The sequence below is a fragment of the Oncorhynchus keta genome, chromosome 21 (genome assembly GCF_023373465.1).
Source record: "Oncorhynchus keta strain PuntledgeMale-10-30-2019 chromosome 21, Oket_V2, whole genome shotgun sequence".
NCBI lineage: Eukaryota > Metazoa > Chordata > Actinopteri > Salmoniformes > Salmonidae > Oncorhynchus > Oncorhynchus keta.
This window is the reverse complement of record NC_068441.1, coordinates 12,113,375-12,134,277: the sequence shown is the minus strand read 5'-3', so window position 1 is coordinate 12,134,277 and position 20,903 is coordinate 12,113,375. Positions and strand designations below refer to the sequence as shown.

Genomic DNA, 20,903 nt, shown 5'->3' with positions numbered 1-20,903 from the left:
AAACAGAGATTGGACACCCTGTAGAGATGCTTACTGCCATTGACCATGATGCTAGGCATAAGTCATTTCCATCTTTTTTTTGTAAGAGTAGTTTGACCTATCCATTGACATTTGTTATACTTTTATGGTGCTGACAACTATCAGTCATGAATCAGTCACTGATTTTTCTTGACCTATGCTTCCACACTTCTGCCTTCAGGTATGTGAAGGGTGGTGATCGGATGACTGGATGACAGTGGAACCTCATACAGGTCTCGTCACTAATTTGTAAGTCGCTCTGGATAAGAGCGTCTGCTAAATGACTTAAATGTAATGTAATGTAATGTCACTTCAGCGAAGAGACTGGAGTCACCTTTCATGATCAACTATGTATACACAGTCATACTCTATGCAGTTGACAATGGTAAAAACATGAATACAATCAATGCAGGTGATCAGAGTTGTTTAATGAGTTTTATTCTGTGCCAAAATGCAAGATATATCATTTCACCCACTATGGTATTTGTACATTAACTTCACTTCGTAATGGACAGGTGAACCACCGATGACAGGCTACGGGAACCTGAGGATCCACGTGAAGGACCAGAATGATAACGTCACATATCTGAGAGAGGACTGGACGTGTGTCTGTTGGGCCAACATTGCAGCCTCTGACCTGGACCAAGAGCCCTATAGAGGACCCTTCCAATTTGAGCTGCTTGGAAAATGGGTAATGGACCCTTAATATGCCATTTAAAAACACACCTTAAGTTCGTGACAACTAAATCCTTGAGAACAGACAAAAAAACAAATCTGACAAAAGTTCAACTCAATGTCATCTGTGAAATGTCCCTCAATGTGTTGAGCAACAGTTCTTACATAAGGTTTCACTGGGAACCTGGTGGAGCCTGCTGTGTATGCAAGCCAATGCGTTCTCCTTGTACAACCCCTCACGGTTCTTTCCCGCCCAACTGCCACCAGAGAAGGGACAAGCAACTGTCACCCGATGGGACCATGAGTCAGTCACCTCCATGTGTGGTACTGCTTTTAATTTATTGGAAAAGACTTCGATGAACTTTTATATCAGACTCTTCCTGCTGCTGGAGATTGTCTCGTGGAGATGTAGATGTCAACATCTCCATCTCTGGAGCTGTCCTGCTTCACTCAATCATTGAGGAAACAGGAACTGAGGTAATACTCAACCTATGTACAAGCATTGTTTTGTATGGCTTGACAATATAGTAAGGTGCAACTTTAGTTAACTGTTGACAAGGGAATTTAATGCCAAGGTACACAATATGCTGCCTAAAGTAAATGAGCAAACAAATTAGTTGGGATCACATTGGAGGAATGCAACAAGTCGAATGGAGCTACAGTTATTGGGGCAATAAACAAACTTTTGGGGATGAATCACTATCCCTCACCAATTGTACAGGTTTTAGGCCAGTGCTTTGTAAGACCTAAGATCAAGGTGAACAGTATTTGCCATCTCTTCAATGGCAGCTCAATATATACCGTATGCATTAATCTCTGGTCACTTAAAATGATCCACTTCAATTATACAGAGTACGCAGGCCTCATTTTAGCTTGGTCTTGATTTCATACCCATATGCTGTGTTTTCCACTATGAACCTTTAGAACAAGTGCACAATTACAAAACGTGGCTGCCATCACCAGGTACAAGACCCTTGACCTGAGCGAGTGACAAACTGGGTTATCTGCACACACCTACACTAAGGGTTAATTCTACAACAGCAGTTGGAAAACCATATCAAAATATGTAAATTTGAGATTTCAATGTTGAGTTCACCAAGTTTATTAATCAGGCCACAAGCAATTTATCATGTAGTTTATTACTGGTTTAGTAACTATACAGGTGTCCCACATTTGCAATTACATTCAGTACAGAGAAAAAAAAGTTTTGCTTTTGTACAACTATAACTAATTTCCATAATTTTACCATGTGGGGGAAAAAACTCCCTTTAAGGGCCATGTGTACATACTTGGCACGTCCATAGACATGCCAACTTATTTTATTTACAAGAAAACATAGAAAATAAATAATTAAGGTACATCGCTTTGGTCCAATCCAAGTAAACATTTCCTGAAGAATTATGCCTGCAGTTTTTTTTAACAAGGCAAAATCATGTTCCAATATGTACAGAAATTGCACTACCATGAATGAAAATGGATTCTGAACACAAACATGTACACAATTGGAATTCCTGCTCAAATAGTGAAGTTCCGTACACAACTTTGACAAGGCACAAATGAGAAATGAAAAGAAATGGCAACTTAAAAATCTTAACCGTCATTTGGATTGAAGGGCTCCAGGGCCAAGAACAAGTCTTTCAAGAGGAAGGGAAGGAATCACAGGACACTTCAGTATCAACTCTTACATAAATACCAGTCAAATATAAAACAAAAATACTGATGCCAAGTGATGGTAGTAGGAAAGCACCTAGGAAACTAAAACGCAAATAAAAGCTAACATTATTACAGTAAGTAAGCGGTAGGTAACTGCACACCTGTTCACACCCTTGCACTGTCTACTTTGGGCATAGGGCGCTGGTTGGCCCTCCCAGCTCCTCTCCCACGATTGTCCCCTCGGAATCCTCTGCCCCTCAGGAATCGGCCCGGAACGCCAAACGTCTCCACATTCAGCTTCCTCTCCTCTGCCCAGGTGGTCCTACTGAATGACAGGGCGGGACAGAATCAGACCGCCTGTTAATTCACTACTATTTAACATTTTAATAAGGTACATATATGTTTTTTTTTTTACCTAGACTTCATCTCAGAGGAGACATTGTCAAAGAAGCACTTTGTTTTGTCATAGTAGAACTTCTCCCCAGGAGGATCCTCCACTGTGCCCTCAGTATTCTGGCCCTCACTAACCCCAGACTCCTCCTCTGGGTCTGAATGAGAACAGGAATTAAAAGAGAAAGGCTACCAACTCCTATAATAATTTTAGGTGTGGTTAAATTGGCATTATATTTCTCTACAGTTAAGCAACTTAGTGTTTAGATTGACAACCAATGTTATACATGCAGTATTTCACTGAGCATCAGTTGGGTTTCAAATTTGGAATCTTGAGAATTCACTTTGTATGCAGGTACCTTTAATGGTCAACTTTTCCTGAAGCTCCTTCTCGAGTTCATCTTTGTGGAACTGAGCATTGGCAGTTTCAAAATCAAAGTCAGACTCAAATTGTAAGGTACTAGCTTTTGAGTTTCCTACAAGAAGCTGACCTCTCCCACGGTTCCTTGCCCTACGATTGCCTGTGAACATGTCGATACATTTAGACATTAAGACATTAAAATATAAAAGAAAATCGCTACAATAGACAATGACATTGCTAATTACCTTGTCTTCGTCTCTGTGGTCTGCAGTTCTCATCATTGCCTTGCCTTTGTTCCTGGGCTGTGCCACGCAGTGCTTGACCTAAAAATGGACAAGGGATGAGGGGGGGTACCACAACGTCTAGTTTAAGGTCATGACAGCAATTCCAATAAGTGCCATGCCGTCACATTACTCATAGGACAAGTGCAAGTTTCATTTCCCTCAATTGATGAGAATGCATAAAGCAGGAGTAAAAACACTTCATGCATTAGTTCAATACCATCGCAAATCAATTAGCAACGGAAAACCTTTTAATCAAAATATTTTGCAATGAAACCTGTTTCTATAACAAATTCAGGTCCCACTGGTCATTTTCTGTTTCCTGCCATTTGGTTCATATAGTAAAGTTAGTTTCATTACGTTTTGCAAGAGATTAAATGTTTCGCAACGGAAGCCAACTAATGACTACAAAGGTGTTCCTGGTGAGTATTCCAACTATGTCCCACGCTGTACAAGAAGCCCTGATGCCAGTTGTCTGAGCTTACCACTGGAAGCAGCACTCTGAGACAGAGGGCCATCTCTGCCAGAGTGCTGGGAAGGCCAACCAGACTCTCTGCCTTGCTGCTGGGGGGCTGACTGGACCCTTTTTTCGGCAGCATTCTCAGCTGGTACAGTCTGGACAGCCTGCTCTACCATCGGGCCTCGTCTTGCTGGAAGGCTGTGAAGTCCCGCTCCTAAGGAAGGCCACGGAATACATGGAGAAAGAGGTTGAGACATGGATATTTCCCAGAATTCTTGAGATAAGACACTACATGGAGACAAAGTTAAAGAAAAATGTGCTATGTAACAGTTAATCATAAGGGCCTCAGCAGTTTAGGGGCTATTAAGACAATCTTGAAATACAGTACATCATGAAGGTGGCTGTGTGTTTACAAGGGTCTCCAAGACAGTTTCACTCACCTAGACCCAGGGAAGCAGCATACTGCTGGTTGAGTAGAGAGCTAGCAGCCAGTTGGTTGTAGGAAGGCACCATACTACGGTAGGGACTGTATGGGGCCTGGGATGGGTATGTGGACAGGGAGCTCCCAATGGATGACTACAAAAAGGAAAAAAAAAAAAAAATGCTTAAGTCTTATGATGGCTGTGCGCTTCATCAAATACATGGAGGCCAATTCTGTGAAGTGTTTTTTCTTTGAGTTAATGTACTAGCCCTCTTCTCCTACCTGTACAATTGCAGGGTCCTGAGGTAAACCATGGTGTGGTTTAAGCGGCTCACAGACCGTTATGTCCTTGATGTCACTCCCTCTGAAAATTATGTATTCATAAATGTCATCTTTGGGTGGCACTGGTCTGTCTGTAGGCCGTCGTTCTGTCCCGAATGATTTAACTGTGTGGGGGGAAAAAAAGACAATGTACCTTTGGAAGCAGGATTGTTACCCAAGGCATGTAGGACCTGTAGGTCCAAACGCAGCGTGCCAGAGTAGTTCATTCCAAACGTGGAGCATAAAATTTCGGGGCGAAACCTAATGCTGAAACTCCTCAATTGAGGGAAAGCTCACCCTTTGCCAAAGCCACCGTTGCGTTATCCGTGTCGATTGTATACAAAACGCCCTCATAACGAATCCCGGCCTTGGAGATTAGACTTATTTTACTTCCAATATAAGGTGTTCCGGTGCTCATTGTTGCTGTTACAGTAATATCTTATTTCGAATTCTCAAAACAAGTCATCGTTGTTTCCGCATTCCCCTAAGGCTGACACCAAACTCGAATTTATAATGTATCTGCAGGTGCACAATCTGTGAAAACAGGTGCGTTATATTACAAAGCCAATTGGCGACAAGCCTCCATTAGCCACGCCTGCTGTTTGAGTGAAATGAAATGAGTATCGTATCACTGCAACATGTCCCTTTTAATAGAGCAATGTTTTAGTTGGGTTTAGGGAATAGCCGAAACGTTTTCTGACAACTCGAAACTGATTTCTCGATTGACCTACACATGTAGGCTACCCATATTGCATAGGCCTATCATTGAAGGGGCATCATGCGTCAAGTGTCCGATGCACTATGTAATGTCAGATTTTTTTCAGTCGTTCATGCAAAAACCAACCCAATCTGTTACATTTATTTTGTGTTCATTTTTCTAAAAATGTCTAAATAGTCTATAGTTACTACATGATTCCATATGTCTTATTTCATAGTTTTTATGTCTTCTTTATTATTCTACAATGTAGAAAATAGTACAAATAAAGAAAAACCCTTGAATGAGTAGGTGTGTCCAAACTTTTGATTGATACTGTATTTTTGGCTATTTCTTAGGAACTCTAATGGTGTTTATCTTTTTCCAACAGGAGGGGAAAATTGAAGCCGAGGACTTCACCAGCAGGTTATGCAGAGAGCTGAACTTCTCACCTCAGCCTTACCTTGTGTCTTTCCTCAAGGTTAGGAATCCTTCTGCGCACCAATAAATAAACAAAACCAAGTCATGACCCAGTCTTCAGCACCACCACCAGTTTGCTCTCACCAAACTCTCCAACCATTCTAACCAATTACCATATTACTGCACTGTTTCTAATGTCTGCCTTTCTGTCTGTGTCTTTCTGCACTCCAGAGGACCCTCCCTGCTTTCCATACAGTGCTGGACAAATATATGAACACCCTGTCACTTTTCTTAAATAATTCCATACATTTCTTCTAAAATAAATTTGCATTTCAAAAAAACGTCATCACACCTTATTGAATATTCAACATTGCAGAACCAATTTTGTTTTTGTAAAATTAAGTTGACAATTTTTATTTAGAAAATGACATGGCATGGACAAAATGATTGGCACCCTGGAGCTAGTACTTGGTTGCACAGGCTTTGGCCAAGATGACTGCAGACTTAACCTTCTTGTAGCCATCAATGAGCTTGCTGCACCTTTCTACTTGAGGTTTTACCCAATTTTCAGCAGAAAACTGCTCCTATTAACTGCTGTTGTCAGCTCTTGCCATAGGTTTTGAATGGGATTCAGGTCTGGACTCTTCGCTGGTCACACCAGAACAGTCCAGCATCTCTTCTTGAACTATTTATGGGTGCTTTTTGATGTGTGTTCGGAGTTGTCCTTCTGTAAGACCCACAACCTTCAATGGAGACTCAGTTTGTGGATACTGAGTTGAACATTGGACTGCAAAACACCAGATAATCTGCTGATTTCATGTCTTGTGCGCTTTCAAGTACCAGAGGCATCAAAGTAACCCTGCAGCATTATCAAACCTCTGCATCTTTGATTGTAGGGAGGGTGTTATTTTCAATGAATTATTCATTTGGTTGAAAGTAAATGCAGCACTGATCTGTATTGCCAAAGATAGGCATTTTGTTTCATTGGTCCACAGAACATTTCCCCTATGATTTAGGCTTGTTTAAGTTAAATCAGTCTCTTGTGTTTCCTTCAGCAGTGGGGTCTTCCTATGTTTGCCAATGACCAAATGAATTATTAAAAGAAAATAACACCCTCCCTACAGTCAAATATGGGAGAGGTTTGATAATGTTGTGGGGTTGCTTTGCTGCCTCTGGTACTGGGGGGCCTTAAATGTGTGCCAGACATCATGCAATCAGCAGATTATCAAGTTATTTTGGAATGCAATGTTCATCTCAGTGTTCAAAAATGGTGTCTCTGTTGAAGGTTATGGATCTTCCAGCAGGACAACCCCAAACATACATCAAAAGCAACCTGGAATGGTTTAAGAAGAAACGCCAGCAATGAGTCCAGATCTCAATCACATCCATAACTTATGGCTAGAGCTGAAAACAGCAGTTGATGGAGGGTATGGCACCTACCGCCATACCCCGTTTAAAGGCACTTAAATCTCTGAATGGCACACATACACAATCCATGTCTCAGTTGTCCCAAGGCTTAAAAATCCTTCTTTAACCTGTCTACTCCCCTTCATCTATGCTGATTGAAGTTCTTATCCACTTATTTGAAGTGGATTTAACAAGTGACATAAATAAAGGATCATAGCCATATAAAATATCTAGTTTGTAAAATAGTTTCTGTTGAGCTCAAAATTGAGAGCTGAGAAATAAAAAGTATATCTACAGAATGCTGATAATCTCCTCTCTCCAACTGTGACGATGGAATAGCAGTGTTATCCCTGCAATTGGATTTTAAAATGTTATACAATCAGAACACTTTTTCTCACGGAGCATTGGCTCATCACTGCCTCGTCCCTGCTGTATTCACATCTTGCACACATCCTCTTGAAACATAATAGCAGCTTGCAAGATGGCGATCATGGAGTTTCTTTTTCATAGATGAATTTCTAAAGTGGCTAGTTTGCATCATCAATCATTTTTTTAAAATCCATTGAGTGGTTGGTCAGGGGGCCGGAACATAACAAATCATTTGTTGACTGCAAAATGACAGCAAGAAGCCCAAACATATGTAATATTTGACTAAAACAAAAATGTAAAACTTTACATTTTGTATACGATCACATGTATCTCTGTTATGTGTGGGAATACTTTGGAACAGATTACAAAAATTAAAATCACTTGGAACTGATTTGCTGGTGTTTTTACAGTCCCTCAAACACACACACAAAATAAATCAAATCACCTTTGGCCCATGGGCCGCCAGTTGGGGAACCTGCCCTAATCAAATCCTCTAAGTTCTACAGCTGTTCTATTGAGAGCATCTTGACTGGCTGCATCCTTGCTTGGTATGACAATAGCACCGCCCTCGATCGCATGCTACTACAGAGGGGTACTGCTGACAGCTCAGTACATCACTGGGGCCGAGTTCCCTGCCATCCAGGATCTCTACAACAGGCGGTGTGAAAGGAAGGCCCAGAAAATAATGAAAGACTCCAGCCACAAGACTACTAAATAGTTAACAAAATGGCTGCATGGAATATCTTACTTGACCCTTTTATTTTATTTGTATTTTTGCACTGTCTCTATATATACTCACACGGCCCTACACACAATAATGACAAAGCTAAAACAGCTTTTTTTAAAAATAAAAAATAAACAGATACCTTATTTCCATAAGTATTCAGACCCTTTACTATGTGACTCGAAATTGAGCTCAGGTGCATCCTGTTTCCATTGATCATCCTTGATGTTTCTACAATTTGATTGGAGTCCACCTGTGGTAAATTCAATTGATTGGGCATGAAAGGCAAACACCTGTCTATATATACGTTCCCACAGTTGACAATGAATGTCAGAGCAAAAAACCAAGTTATGAGGTAGAAGGCATTGTCCGGAGAGTGCGATTCTGATGAAAGGCAGCAAAGGTACTGGAATTATATCAGAAGCACAGACCAATTCCACTATCGCTCCATTTTTACATTTGACTTTCAGGGCCACTAGTGGGGAGAAGTGAAAATGAATGACTTTATTCTGGAGACCCACTTGATCCACTCTGATCTCTTTTCTGTTGGGTGTCCTTTCAGTCTCGATCTCGTCAGGAAGACTCTGAGCAGCTGCGGTTGAAACCGAAAGCCAAAGAGGTTAAAGATAAGAGAATTTGTCATAACAAAATACTGTGTGTCTCTGGAGTGTCCATAGTAGGTGTGTGTATCTCACACACGTGTTTCTCCAGGAGCTGTTTCAGTTGAGATCGAAGGAAGCTAACCTGATGGCACTGGCAATTGTCGGCCCCAGGAAGATGAGGAAAATGGAGGCTGCAGCCGCTGGAGCGGAGAACATGGTATCCTCCTCCTCTCACAGTGTGATGTTTCTTTCTGTATTTAATTCACATTATTAGCTGTCTTTCATTCTCGCTCGCTCACTTACTTGCTGCCTTACACAATCTCTTCTTTGTCTTGCTTTGTTTTTATTTCAATTTTGCCCTCAAACTCCCTCTCACCTCTCTGCCCCTTTGTCTCTTTCCCCCCTCAAACTACCTTTATTGTTCTGACTGTCGCCCTCTCTCAGGGCTCTGGGTCATATCCCTCTGCGTCTGGTAGTGCTAGTTCTGGAGCGTCCAGACAATTTACCCGCCAGAGCATCACTCGTGTCGACCCCAGGGACATGCTCTTCTGTCTGGAGAATGAGAGAGAGACCAGTCACTCCCACTTCATCGACAGAAGCTTCCTTAAAAAGACACCCCATAGAGACAGACCGGAGAGCTGTCATTCTCGCATCCACTATAGCAACTCCCTCAAATAGAGAGCCCAGACAAAAAGGTATCTACCCTAGAATTGGATAAGAGGGATGGGACAGTGATATATGGATATCATGCTTCTCCAGGTCACAGTGAATGGATCTGACCAAAGTGAATGGAACGTTTGTCTCCACTGTATACTCTGGTTCTCCTTTTGTTCTCCATCTAGTTCTACGCCTGACTGCTCCCTCTACACTCCACCTTCCCCCAGAGCATTCCTGGGACTCTCACATGTTCTAGATTTTTATAAATGTTTTACTTACAATGGAATTCTAAAAGTAATTAAAGTGTAAATATTTGCATTATATTAATATACATTTGACTTGGAAGGCCATTTTGTAGTTGCAAATGACAGTTGTACACATTCCAAGTGATTTTACAAGTCTGTTTATATGAAACCATGTTTTAAAGAATGAATCAGCTGTGTTTCTAATGGTTGTTAAGAACAATCTCTTTGTTTTGTGATAGTTAGTCTATTGACCTCTTTCTGCTTGTCTACTGCAGTGGTTCCCAATCAGAGGTACGAGACCCCTGGGGGTACTTGGTCTATCTACAGGGGGTACTTGAGACGACTCATGAGACCATAGGCCTACTGGTCAAATGCACATGAGGGGTACTTCAGGGGTACTTAAGGCAGAGCAAAATTCAGTTGGTGGTTCAGTAACCAAAAAAGGTTCGTAACCACTTGTCTACTGAGTTTTCTTCCTGACAAAATAAGCCATATATTTGTATCTGATCTTAAACAGCACCGCAGTGACTCTAGTGACTCCTGCTGAAATCTGACGCAGTAGATTTTTTTCTCTTCAGTTTTATGTTTGAGCTTATCTTGAATTGATTTAACACCTGATTTACTTAACAAAAGGCACATCTCAATAGGTGGTCCAGGTATCCTCATGACATGGGTCAAGTGAGGCCCTAGCTAGAGCTCAGTATTACTTTTCCAGATCACTTTGATTTTAGATGCAGATTGTTCAATACTTTTTCATATTTGTCTCTTACGAAGAAATAAAAGTAAGAGGGGGATTGGAAGCATAGCATGTCTCCCTTATTTTGAGTACATTTTGCACAGACACTTGTTCATATGTAAATATTTTACCTAAAGTGTTTAACTGCAATGGTTTTGTTTAGGATTGGAAGAGAATAAACCCCTTCAATAAAAGTGGAAAAAATATTTATTCCTTGCCATATCTTATACAAGTACTTGGGAGTATGTCTAGATGGTGCACTGTCCTTCTCTCAGCACATACCAAAGCTGCAGGCTAAAGTTAAATCTAGATTTGGTTTCCTCTATCGTAATCCCTCTTTCACACCAGCTGCCAAACTAACCCTGATTCAGATGACTGTCCTACCCATACTAGATTACAAAGACATAATTTATAGATTGGCATGTAAGGGTGCTCTCGAGCGGCTAGATGTTCTTTAGGGGGCCTTCAGGTTTGCCACCAATGCTCCTTATAGGACACATCGCTGCACTCCTCTGTAAACTTTTATTTTACTAGGCAAGTAAGTTAAGAACAAATTCTTATTTCCAATGACGGCCTAGTGGGTTCAGGGGAACAACAGATTTTGTACCTTGTCAGCTCGGGGATTTGAACTTCCAACCTTTCGGTTACTAGTCCAATGCTCTAACCACTAGGCTACCCTGCCGCCCCTGGTCGTCTCTGTATACCCGTCGCAAGACACACTGGTTTATGCTTATTTTTAAAACCCTCTTAGGCCTCACTCCCCCTATCTGAGATATCTACTGCAGCCTCATCCTCCACATACAACACCTGTTCTGCCAGTCACATTCTGCTAAAGGTCCCCAAAGCACACACATCCCTGGGTCGCTCCTCTTTTCGGTTCGCTGCAGCTAGCAACTGGAACGAGCTGCAACAAACACTCAAACTGGACAGTTTTATCTCAATCTTTTCATTGAAAGACTCAATCATGGACACTCTTACTGACAGTTGTGGCTGCTTTGTGTGATGTATTGTTGTCTCTACCTTCTTGACCTTTGTGCTGTTGTCTGTGCCCAATAATGTTTGTACCATGTTTTGTGCTGCTACCATGTTTTGTGTTGCTACCATGCTGTGTTGTCATTTGTTGCTGCCTTGCTATGTTGTCTTAGGTCTCTCTTGTTGTGATGTGTTTTGTCCTATATTTATATAGTATTTTTTATTTAAAAAATTATCCCAGGCCCCAGTCCCCACAAGAGGTCTTTTGGTAGGCCGTCATTGTAAGTAAGAATTTGTTCTTAACTGACTTGCCTCGTTAAATAAAGTTTAAATAAATAAATAAAATAAAAATATCTTAAGATCCAGATTCATGCACTAGAGGGCGATGCTACATCACTGATCAGCAGCAACCCGGCAAATGATTGGTTCTGATTAATTTGATTCAATGCAAATTCAACCATAGAAATACAATTGACATAATAAGCTGTGTTGGGTAGGTGTGAACTACATGTAGTTCAACCATGAATTAAACTACGGTTTGCAGTAGCTTGGTGGTAGTTGAAATAAATTATTGGTTGTGTTTTCAGTAGTTTAATACATTTTTTCATGTTTGCCTGGAACTGTAGCGGTGCTAATTCTCAATTTGAACAACGTTTTGTGTTTAATAGGCAAATTACACATTCTGTGAACCCAAAGTGATCCTGTTTTTGCATGGACATTGCCATTGAAGTAATCATAATCATTTATTCAACTTTTTATAGTGCTATTCATTACATAAAGAATCTAAAAGCACTTTAGCAACACAAAAAGACAAGCATTTTAGAAATCAAAAACATGAGATGGAAGGTCATAAGAAGGTCATAAGAAGGTTGGAATGTTCATGGCTTGAGTGAGGTGGTCAAAGGGGAAAGCGAGCAAATACGGTCAAATCAAATCAAATCATCAAATCAAACAAATTTTATTTGTCACATACACATGGTTAGCAGATGTTAAAAAATACGAAATGCTTGTCTCTAGTTCCGACAATGCAGTGATAACCAACAAGGAACATGTACATAAGGATATATGAATGAGTGATGGTACAGAGCAGCATACAGTAGATGGTATCGAGTACAGTATATACATATGAGATGAGTGTGTACAAAGTAAACAAAGTGGCATAGTTAAAGTGGCTAGTGATTGTGTTTTCAGTCGATGATTAGAGTACAGTATATCATATTATGAGATGAATAATGTAGGGTAAGTAACATTATATAAGGTAGCATTGTTTAAAGTGGCTAGTGATATATTTACATAATTTCCCATCAATTCCCATTATTAAAATGGCTGGAGTTGGGTCAGTGTCAATGACAGTGTGTTGGCAGCAGCCACTCAATGTTAGTGGTGGCTGTTTAACAGTCTGATGGCCTTGAGATAGAAGCTGTTTTTCAGTCTCTCGGTCCCAGCTTTGATGCACCTGTACTGACCTCGCCTTCTGAACAGGCAGCTTGATGATCTTTATGGCCTTCCTGTCAACGGGTGGTGTAGGTGTCCTGGAGGGCAGGTAGTTTGCCCCGGTGATGCGTTGTGCAGTCCTCACTACCCTCTGGAGAGCCACGGGCGTACCAGGCGGTGCAGGATGGTGTCATCTGTAGAAGTTTGTGAGTGCTTTTGGTGACAAGCTTCCATACTGGTCGCTCAGTCTGTGTGGCTTGACTCCATACACAGTAGGAGTCTCGGGGCAGGCAGGCAGCATGGTGTCATCAAGGACCAAGGTGGCTCGCTGTCTGTGTGGCTTCTCCATACTGTAGTAGGACTTAGATGAAGTTGGAACTCATGCACCACAGTTTGTGGACTCCACAGTAGGTAAACCTAGCTAGTCCTTCACTACTACCAAAATGAAGCACCGACTTGGATGAAGCTACAGCAGTCACGTGGCACCAGAAAGAACACCACATTTCAATAATAATTCAAGAGTAGCCTTGTAACTCAGTCCTCCTTACAATCCTCATCACTGCACACCTCAGCCATATTTATTTTGGGCTTCTCTCCATCCTCAACCTCTGGACACATGACTGGCATTTGAATCAAAACAATTGCCAGCTAGCCAGCTGACATTAGACAGCGAGCCAAACTAACAAATTACTTGCCAGATTTAGTCTTTAAACTCCATGCTGGATTCTGATGACATTAACTGTTCATCCTAAAAACAAAAATGCCATAAAAATGTATTAACTATACAAATATTTACAAAATGTACAGGAGCTCCCTGCCTATGTACATATAATACCTATGTACAATGCATTTGGAAAGTATTCAGACCCCTTCCCCTTTTTCCACATTTTGTTACGTGAAAGCCTTATTCTAAAATGCATTAAATAAAAACATTTCCTCATCAATCTACACCCAATACCCCATAATGACAAAGCAAAGACATTTTTTTTTAAATAAAAAGATGGAAATGCCTTATTTGCATAAGTATTCAGACCCCCCTGTTTCCATTGATCATCCTTAAGATGTTTCTCCAACTTGATTGGAGTCCACCTGTGGTATATTCAATTGATTGCACATGATTTGGAAAGGCACACGCCTGTGTACATAAGGTCCCACAGTTGAGTAGGATTGTTGTGAGAGCAGGATTCTTAAATGGAAGAAGTTTGGAACCACCAAGACACTTCCTAGAGCTGGCCGCCTGGACAAACTGAGCAATCGGGGGAGAAGGGCATTGGTCAGGGAGGTGACCAAGAACCCCATTGTCACTCTGACAGAGCTCCGGAGTTCCTCTGGAAATGGGAGAACCTTCCCGAAGGACAACCATCTCTGCAGCACTCTACTAATCAGGCCTTTATGGTAGAGTGGCCAGACGGAAGCCACTCCTCAGTAAAAGGCACATGACAGGCCAGTTGGAGTTTGCCAAAAGGAACCTAAAGGACTCACACCATGAGAAACAAAATGATCTGGTCTGATGAAACCAAGATTGAACTCTTTGGCCTGAATGCCAAGTGTCACGTCTGGAGGAAACCTGGCACCATCCCAACGGTGAAGCATGGTGGTGGCAGCATCATGCTGTGGGGATGTTTTTCAGCGTCAAGGATTGGGAGACAAGTCAGGATCCAGAGAAAGGTTAACGGAGCAAAGTACAGAGAGATCCTTGATGAAAACCTGCTCCAGAGCGCTCAGGACCTCGGACTGGGGCAAAAGTTTTACCTTCCAACAGGACAACAACCCTAAGCACACAGCCAAGACAACGCAGGAGTGGCTTTGGGACAAGTCTCTGAATGTCCTTGAGTGGCCCAGCCAGAGCCCAGACTTGAACCCGATCAAACATCTCTGGAGTGACCTGAAAATAGCTTTGCAACGACGCTCCCCACACAATCTGACAGAGCTTGAAATGATCTGCAGAGAAGAATAAGAGAACCTCCTCAATTACAGGTGTGCCAAGCTTGTAGCTTCATATCCAAGAAGACTCAAATATGTCATCGCTGCCAAAGGTGCTCCAACAAAGTACTGATGAAAGGGTCTGAATATTTATGTAATTGTTGCATTTAATTTATTTATTATTTTGCAAAATAATCTATCATCCCATTTTTGCGTGTCGATTGAATAAGGGGGAAACAACTATTTATTCCATTTTAGAATAAGGGTGTAACGTAACAAAATGTGGAAAAAATCAAAGGGTCTGAATACTTCTGAATGTACATGCAATACTTATATAGATGACTTTATAATTGACTGATAACCGTAGTAGATCTACTGATCTGGAACATAAATATTCAACTGGGTGGGGATACCTATGATTTGGGAGAAAATGGACTACTTTAAAATGTAGACACTATAATGGCATATGATGGCACAGATACGAAGATGAGTCCTCTATGGCCTTTTCGTATCTGTATCTGCCCCTCATTGGCTAGAATGGTCCCACCTGATCTCGCCTCCACCTGCCTGCCTGCCTGCCTGCCATCGTTGACCACACGTATTTCCATTGTTAGAGCGGACACTTGACTATCTTATCAATATAATAGACAATCTTTGGGCAAATGGTGCTTGTTTAAAGCTGTAATATTCTGAAATTTCTCTGTCATTTCCTGCTTTCTAAAATTCGAATAGTTTGCATTATTTCAGTTTTTAAACCAAAACTTAAGAACAGGAAGCATAGAAATAACACACATAGAACAGATCTACCGCTTCTTTGACTTGTTTTCAATGCCAAAAAGTTAGATACTGAAGCTTTAAATGTCCAATGAAGCTGTTTTTTTATATCTCAATATCAAATCATTTCTGGGTAACAATTAATTGCCTGAGTTCAATTAAAATGGTAAATATATATATTTTTAAAAAGGTTATTGACCAGTGGACGACGCGCTTCTTTTAGTATTTCAGTATTTTATTAGGATCCCCATTAGATGTTGCGAAGGTAGCCGCTACTCTTCCTGGGGTCTTTTGAGCCTAAAATGAAGAAAACCGAGATCCTCCGCAGCTTAGATTGCTTAGCGTATTGTAATATAGATTTGGTTATTGCAGGTCTTGGATAACCAATGCTATAGTAGAGCTGTCAATGGCAATATGCTCTACTGAATTAACATAGTAGCACATTTTTATAAAACATCATAACAGACATTTAGGTAGTCCTAATCGTCTGACTGAACCAATAGAATTGAGATATTCTCTCGTTCCCCTGATCCATTTCCAGTTGGTGGTGCATTTCTTTACTATCAAATGAGGAGAGACAAACTTATCACACAAGTCAGAGTTATACTTAAACTAAATCATTAATAGTGAGAGCTTTGCAGTAGTAATGGCTGGTCGACGAATCACCGTTTCTGATGATCCGTTGAGAGTGGCGAGACAAAAGTACAAAGGTCTTTTATAGCCAAGATACACCCCTTTCAACCTACATGACGATCAACAGATATATAGAATGGGTCACAAGGTTAAGATTTGCATGAAAGATACCTATAATACATAGCAGACAGTATCTGCTGTGTCAACAGTTTTCATTGTGTAGAGACCAGTGTCTGGCCCTCCGACTCCAAACTGGAACCATCTCTCCCTGGTACGGTATAGAGCAGAAACATTAACTCATGCTCTGGAATGCTCTTTAGATTTTATCACCCAAAATACATCATACATCTCCTGTCAGTGTTATCTCCCAGAGGCCCATCCTCAGTAGAACACACACACAATCGTTTTGAATACTCTATTCTGTTAAATAAAACAACCATTTGATGCAATAACAGTATTATAACATAATCTTGCAAGTTTGCCACCATAATGGACATGCACACGGTGGCGCTGTCTACCAGCAAATGTACACCCAACATCTGTCATCATCATCAACATCTGTCCCCTAGCTCTATTCTCAACAGAACAGACAGACAGACAGACAGACATCTCCACGTGAACATACAGCAGCAGCGCACCAAACACATTGGGTGCATCATCATCAGCTAGGCCACTGTGTCCGTCTGCTAACCGTCTGTCCTCTGTTCTATGTCGGGCCGGCTCGGTTCAGTCGTCCACTATTATCATCAAAAGACAGGGAATGGGCTGCACAGAGTGCCGGACGTATTGGAAACAGATGCTACATCAGATGCTAACTGTGGGACAATAGCACCATTCTGCATGCCTGTTGGGACATAGGCCTGATGTTACACTGATTGTGACCAGCTTCAACATGCAGAACAATTCATATAATGGAGAGTTGCTGCTTTCAATACTAATCTATTTTATTTCCATTTCTACTCTGTTCAGTGGTCATGCTGTTGATCTCCACAAAGATGGCAGTAGACCTGGTGCTATTGACGGGTACATGTTTTCAGCTAACCTCAGCAGAGCAAGATCTTCTCAATATGGACTTCATTATGAAATGTAGGCCTACTTGGCGCTCTGATTTGATGAATCCCTTGTCCTCTCAACTCAAACAGTGCAGTACTCAGTCCACTCTCCAATCTAAAACAGCCCGAGGGCGGGGTTAGTGCTCACTGTGTGTCACTCAAAAGCATAATATCATGGAGGCCCTTGCTGTGCATTTTGCTAGATTTTCATTGAATAGTGATGTTTACAGTATCCATAACTTCCACGTGGGCACAATGAGAATGTGGACGAGATCAGGACACAGGTCGCATGTTAGCTCCAGGTATAGACGCGGCTAGCGTTAGTTGCTTCCTTCGTGCCAGACAGACAGGGCATCTGAATACAGCTCTGGTGTGTCAGGCTCACCTGCCCTTTGTGCTTCGGCCCAATCCAATATTTTCCCTGGTAATTCCCCCTCTACTGCACGACATGGCTGCTCTTTCAAGAGTTAAGTCCACATAAGCTCCCACTTGAGTGTCAGAAGCAGAACGATGACTGTGGTTGCCTAGCGACATCTCAGCGAGTGCACCTAGAGGTGGTGGGTAAACACTTTGAGCCTTCCAGGGGGAGAAGTGACATCACGCTGTCTCCTGTGACAGGTGTCATATAACATGTTTGTTTCCATCTCTTATTTGTTACATTTTAATTGATGTCATACTGCTGTTCTCCAGCATGGAAATTCAGACCTGAGTTATGCATTCCTACATGCAACTTTATTCCCTTTTTATGCACTTATCTCTCTACCCGTATTCTGACCTTGAATTTAAGCATGGTGAAATTGCCAGTGCCAGCAAGTTATGCGTTTGAGGTGGAGATCAAAGAAATGAAGGTGTGGCAGAGGGTGTGTCTATTCTAACCTTGATTTATTTACCTAATAATTCCACCACCTTTACACCAGAGGAACCTCTTGGTTCCAAGTGGAAAAAGCATCTACATAATTTTTTTCTCTCCAATAGAAATAACAGCATTCTCCATGACCTGTCATTTGTAAATGGATAAGAGCTATTGATAAGAGCTAGATAAATGAATGATCTGTTTGGAAAAGGGGGTTGTAATTTATTTTTTCTTCTGATCCCTGGTGACGATTGTGAAACTGGTCATATGGAAGTCAACAGAAAATCATATCGACATGTATTGCGGCCCATTTTCAACAGCGAAGTAGGCTATAAATAGCTGTGCCTTTATTTAGAATTTTTATTGTATGCCCTCATCATTTGCGGGGGTTCAATTTGGAGACCCAAAATATAGGCATCTTCTGTAGGACGTTTTAATTATATGGCCAGGCTTTTCTCAGTTTTATTTTACAATTTGTATCATGTTAAATATTAGCCATCGGGAGCCACGGTCAGTAATACCCACATACATTCATAACTGTCAATGAAGTGTTAGTTTCCTTAATTTTTTACCTTTCATTCCTCTGTCACGCACATGTAGTTGTTCCTGAGGGTTGCTAGCATTAGTGGATCATATAAGGCTAATGTTAATTTGGGACATGTAGCCTATTTGAATCATTATGGAATTCAGACCACACGTAGCCAGTTTCACGACGACTGGACCGTTGGCATACAGTTCCATGATTAGTGAGAATTAGGGACCATTTGTAGGACTATTTTACACATACTTCACCTTCCAATGTTTCATGGACTGAACTTGTATATTGTATTGTACTGTATTTTTGATTAGTCAATATATTCAGTGCTTAAAGGCCCTTCAACCCTGTTTTTTATGATTCATACTTTCCTAACCCTAAAATCTACCAGTTCGTGCTGAAACAGAGATGCATATGCATATACTTAGATGGCTTTTTCTTACTGAGCCCTATATTCTGAACCCGATTTCTCTATGTATTCTGGTATGTCGACAAAATTCGAATGAAAGGTACATCATATTTAAAGGGATGGCTTAAGATACATGTACTGAAAACCCCAGTGAATGAAAACCACATGAGAAAACCTGTTGGCTATCAAGTGGGAGGGTTTTCAGCGGTTTACTTACTTTTATTCAGTGCGCAGTTGAAGTCGGAAGTTTACATACACCTCAGCCAAATACATTTAAACTCAGTTTTTCACAATTCCTGACATTTAATCCTAGTAAAAACTCCCGGTTTTAGGGGAGTTAGGATCACCACTTTATTTTAAGAATGTGAAATGTCAGAATAATAGTAGAGAGAATGATTTAATTCAGCTTTTATTTCTTTCATCACATTCCTAGTGGGTCAGAAGTTTACATACACTCAATTAGTATTTGGTAGCATTGCCTTTAAATTGTTTAACTTGGTCAAACATTTCAAGTAGCTTTCCACAATAAGTTGGGTGAATTTTGGCCCATTCTTCCTGACAGAGCTTGTGTAACTGAGTCAGGTTTGTAGGCCTCCTTGCTCGCACACTTTTTCAGTTCTGCCCACAAATTTTCTATGGGATTGAGGTCAGGGCTTTGTGATGGCCACTCCAGTACCTTGACTTTGTTGTCCTTAAACCATTTTGCCACAACTTTGGAAGTATGCTTGGGGTTATTGTCCATTTGAAAGACACATTTGTGACCAAGTTTTAACTTCCTGACTGATGTCTTGAGATGTTGCTTCAATATATCCACATAATTTTCTCCCTCACGATGCCATCTATTTTGTGAAGTGCACCAGTTCCTCCTGCAGCAAAGCACCCCCACAACATGATGCTGCCACCCCCGTGCTTCACTGTTGGGATGGTGTTCTTCGACTTGCAAGCTTCCCCCTTTTTCCTCCAAACATAATGGTCATTATGGCCAAACGGTTCTATTTTTGTTTCATCAGACCAGAGACATTTCTCCAAAAAGTATGATCTTTGTCCCCATGTGCAGTTGCAAAACGTAGTCTGGCTTTTTTATGGCTGTTTTGGAGCAGTGGCTTCTTCCTTGCTGAGCGGCCTTTCAGGTTATATCAGTATATGACTCGTTTTACTGTGGATATAGATACTTTTGCACCTGTTTCCTCCAGCATCTTCACAAGGTCCTTTGCTGTTGTTCTGGGATTGATTTGCACTTTTCGCACCAAAGTGCGTTCATCTCTAGGAGACAGAACGCATCTCCTTCCTGAGCGGTATGGCGGCTGCGTGGTCCCATGGTGTTTATACTTGCGTACTATTGTTTGTACAGATGAACATGGTACCCTCAGGCGTTTGGAAATTGCTCCCAAGGATGAACCAGACTTGTGGAGGTCTACAATTTTTTCCTGGGGACTTGGCTGATTTAGTTTGATTTTCCCATGATGTTAAGCAAAGAGGCACTGAGTTTGAAGGTAGGCCTTGAAATACATCCACAGGTACACCTCCAATTGACTGAAATTATGTCAATTAGCCTATCAGTAGCTTCTAACGCCATGATATAATTTTCTGGAATTCTCCAAGCTGTTTAAAGGCACAGTCAACTTAGTGTATGTAAACTTCTGACCCACAGGAAGTGTGATATAGTGAATTATAGGTCAAATAATCTGTCTGTAAACAATTGTTGAAAAAATGACTTGTGTCATGCACAAAGTAGATGTCCTAACTGACTTGCCAAAACTATAGTTTGTGAACAAGAAATTTGTGGAGTGGTTGAAAAACGAGTTTTAATGCCTCCAACCCAAGTGTATGTAACTATCTGACTTCATGATGGTTAAAGGTTAACCATGGTTCAAATCAAGAGGA

General features: G+C 41.2%; 1 protein-coding gene and 2 long non-coding RNA genes across 5 annotated transcripts; 2 read left to right on the top strand and 1 right to left on the bottom strand.

The window, feature by feature from the left end:
• Positions 1 to 1,779: 1,779 nt before the first annotated feature.
• On the bottom strand, positions 1,780 to 5,097 carry LOC118400126 (protein LSM14 homolog B-like). Of its 2 annotated transcripts, none has more exons than XM_035796649.2 (8): positions 4,878 to 5,097; positions 4,542 to 4,705; positions 4,279 to 4,414; positions 3,864 to 4,052; positions 3,343 to 3,420; positions 3,096 to 3,257; positions 2,762 to 2,894; positions 1,780 to 2,668 (listed from the first exon to the last, which is right to left on the bottom strand). In XM_035796649.2, the coding sequence occupies exons 1-8, from the start codon at positions 4,996 to 4,998 to the stop codon at positions 2,512 to 2,514; spliced, it is 1,140 nt and encodes a 379-aa protein (XP_035652542.1). In that variant the 5' UTR covers positions 4,999 to 5,097; the 3' UTR covers positions 1,780 to 2,511. The 2 variants fall into 2 exon arrangements, with proteins under 2 accessions (XP_035652542.1, XP_035652541.1); XM_035796648.2 differs by having other exon boundaries at positions 1,780 to 2,671; positions 4,878 to 5,085.
• A 138-nt stretch (positions 5,098 to 5,235) lies between these two features.
• Positions 5,236 to 6,035, top strand: LOC118400127 (uncharacterized). Its single transcript, XR_004828970.2, has 3 exons — positions 5,236 to 5,383; positions 5,666 to 5,755; positions 5,926 to 6,035. It is a non-coding gene; the product is annotated as an uncharacterized LOC118400127 (long non-coding RNA).
• Positions 6,036 to 8,502: 2,467 nt separating this feature from the next.
• LOC118399749 (uncharacterized) lies at positions 8,503 to 11,502 on the top strand. 2 transcript variants are annotated; one of them, XR_004828894.2, is made up of 5 exons: positions 8,503 to 8,597; positions 8,757 to 8,813; positions 8,906 to 9,013; positions 9,241 to 9,491; positions 9,639 to 11,502. It is a non-coding gene; the product is annotated as an uncharacterized LOC118399749 (long non-coding RNA). The 2 variants fall into 2 exon arrangements; XR_004828893.2 differs by having other exon boundaries at positions 8,505 to 8,597; positions 9,241 to 11,071.
• The last annotated feature ends 9,401 nt before the right edge of the window (positions 11,503 to 20,903 follow it).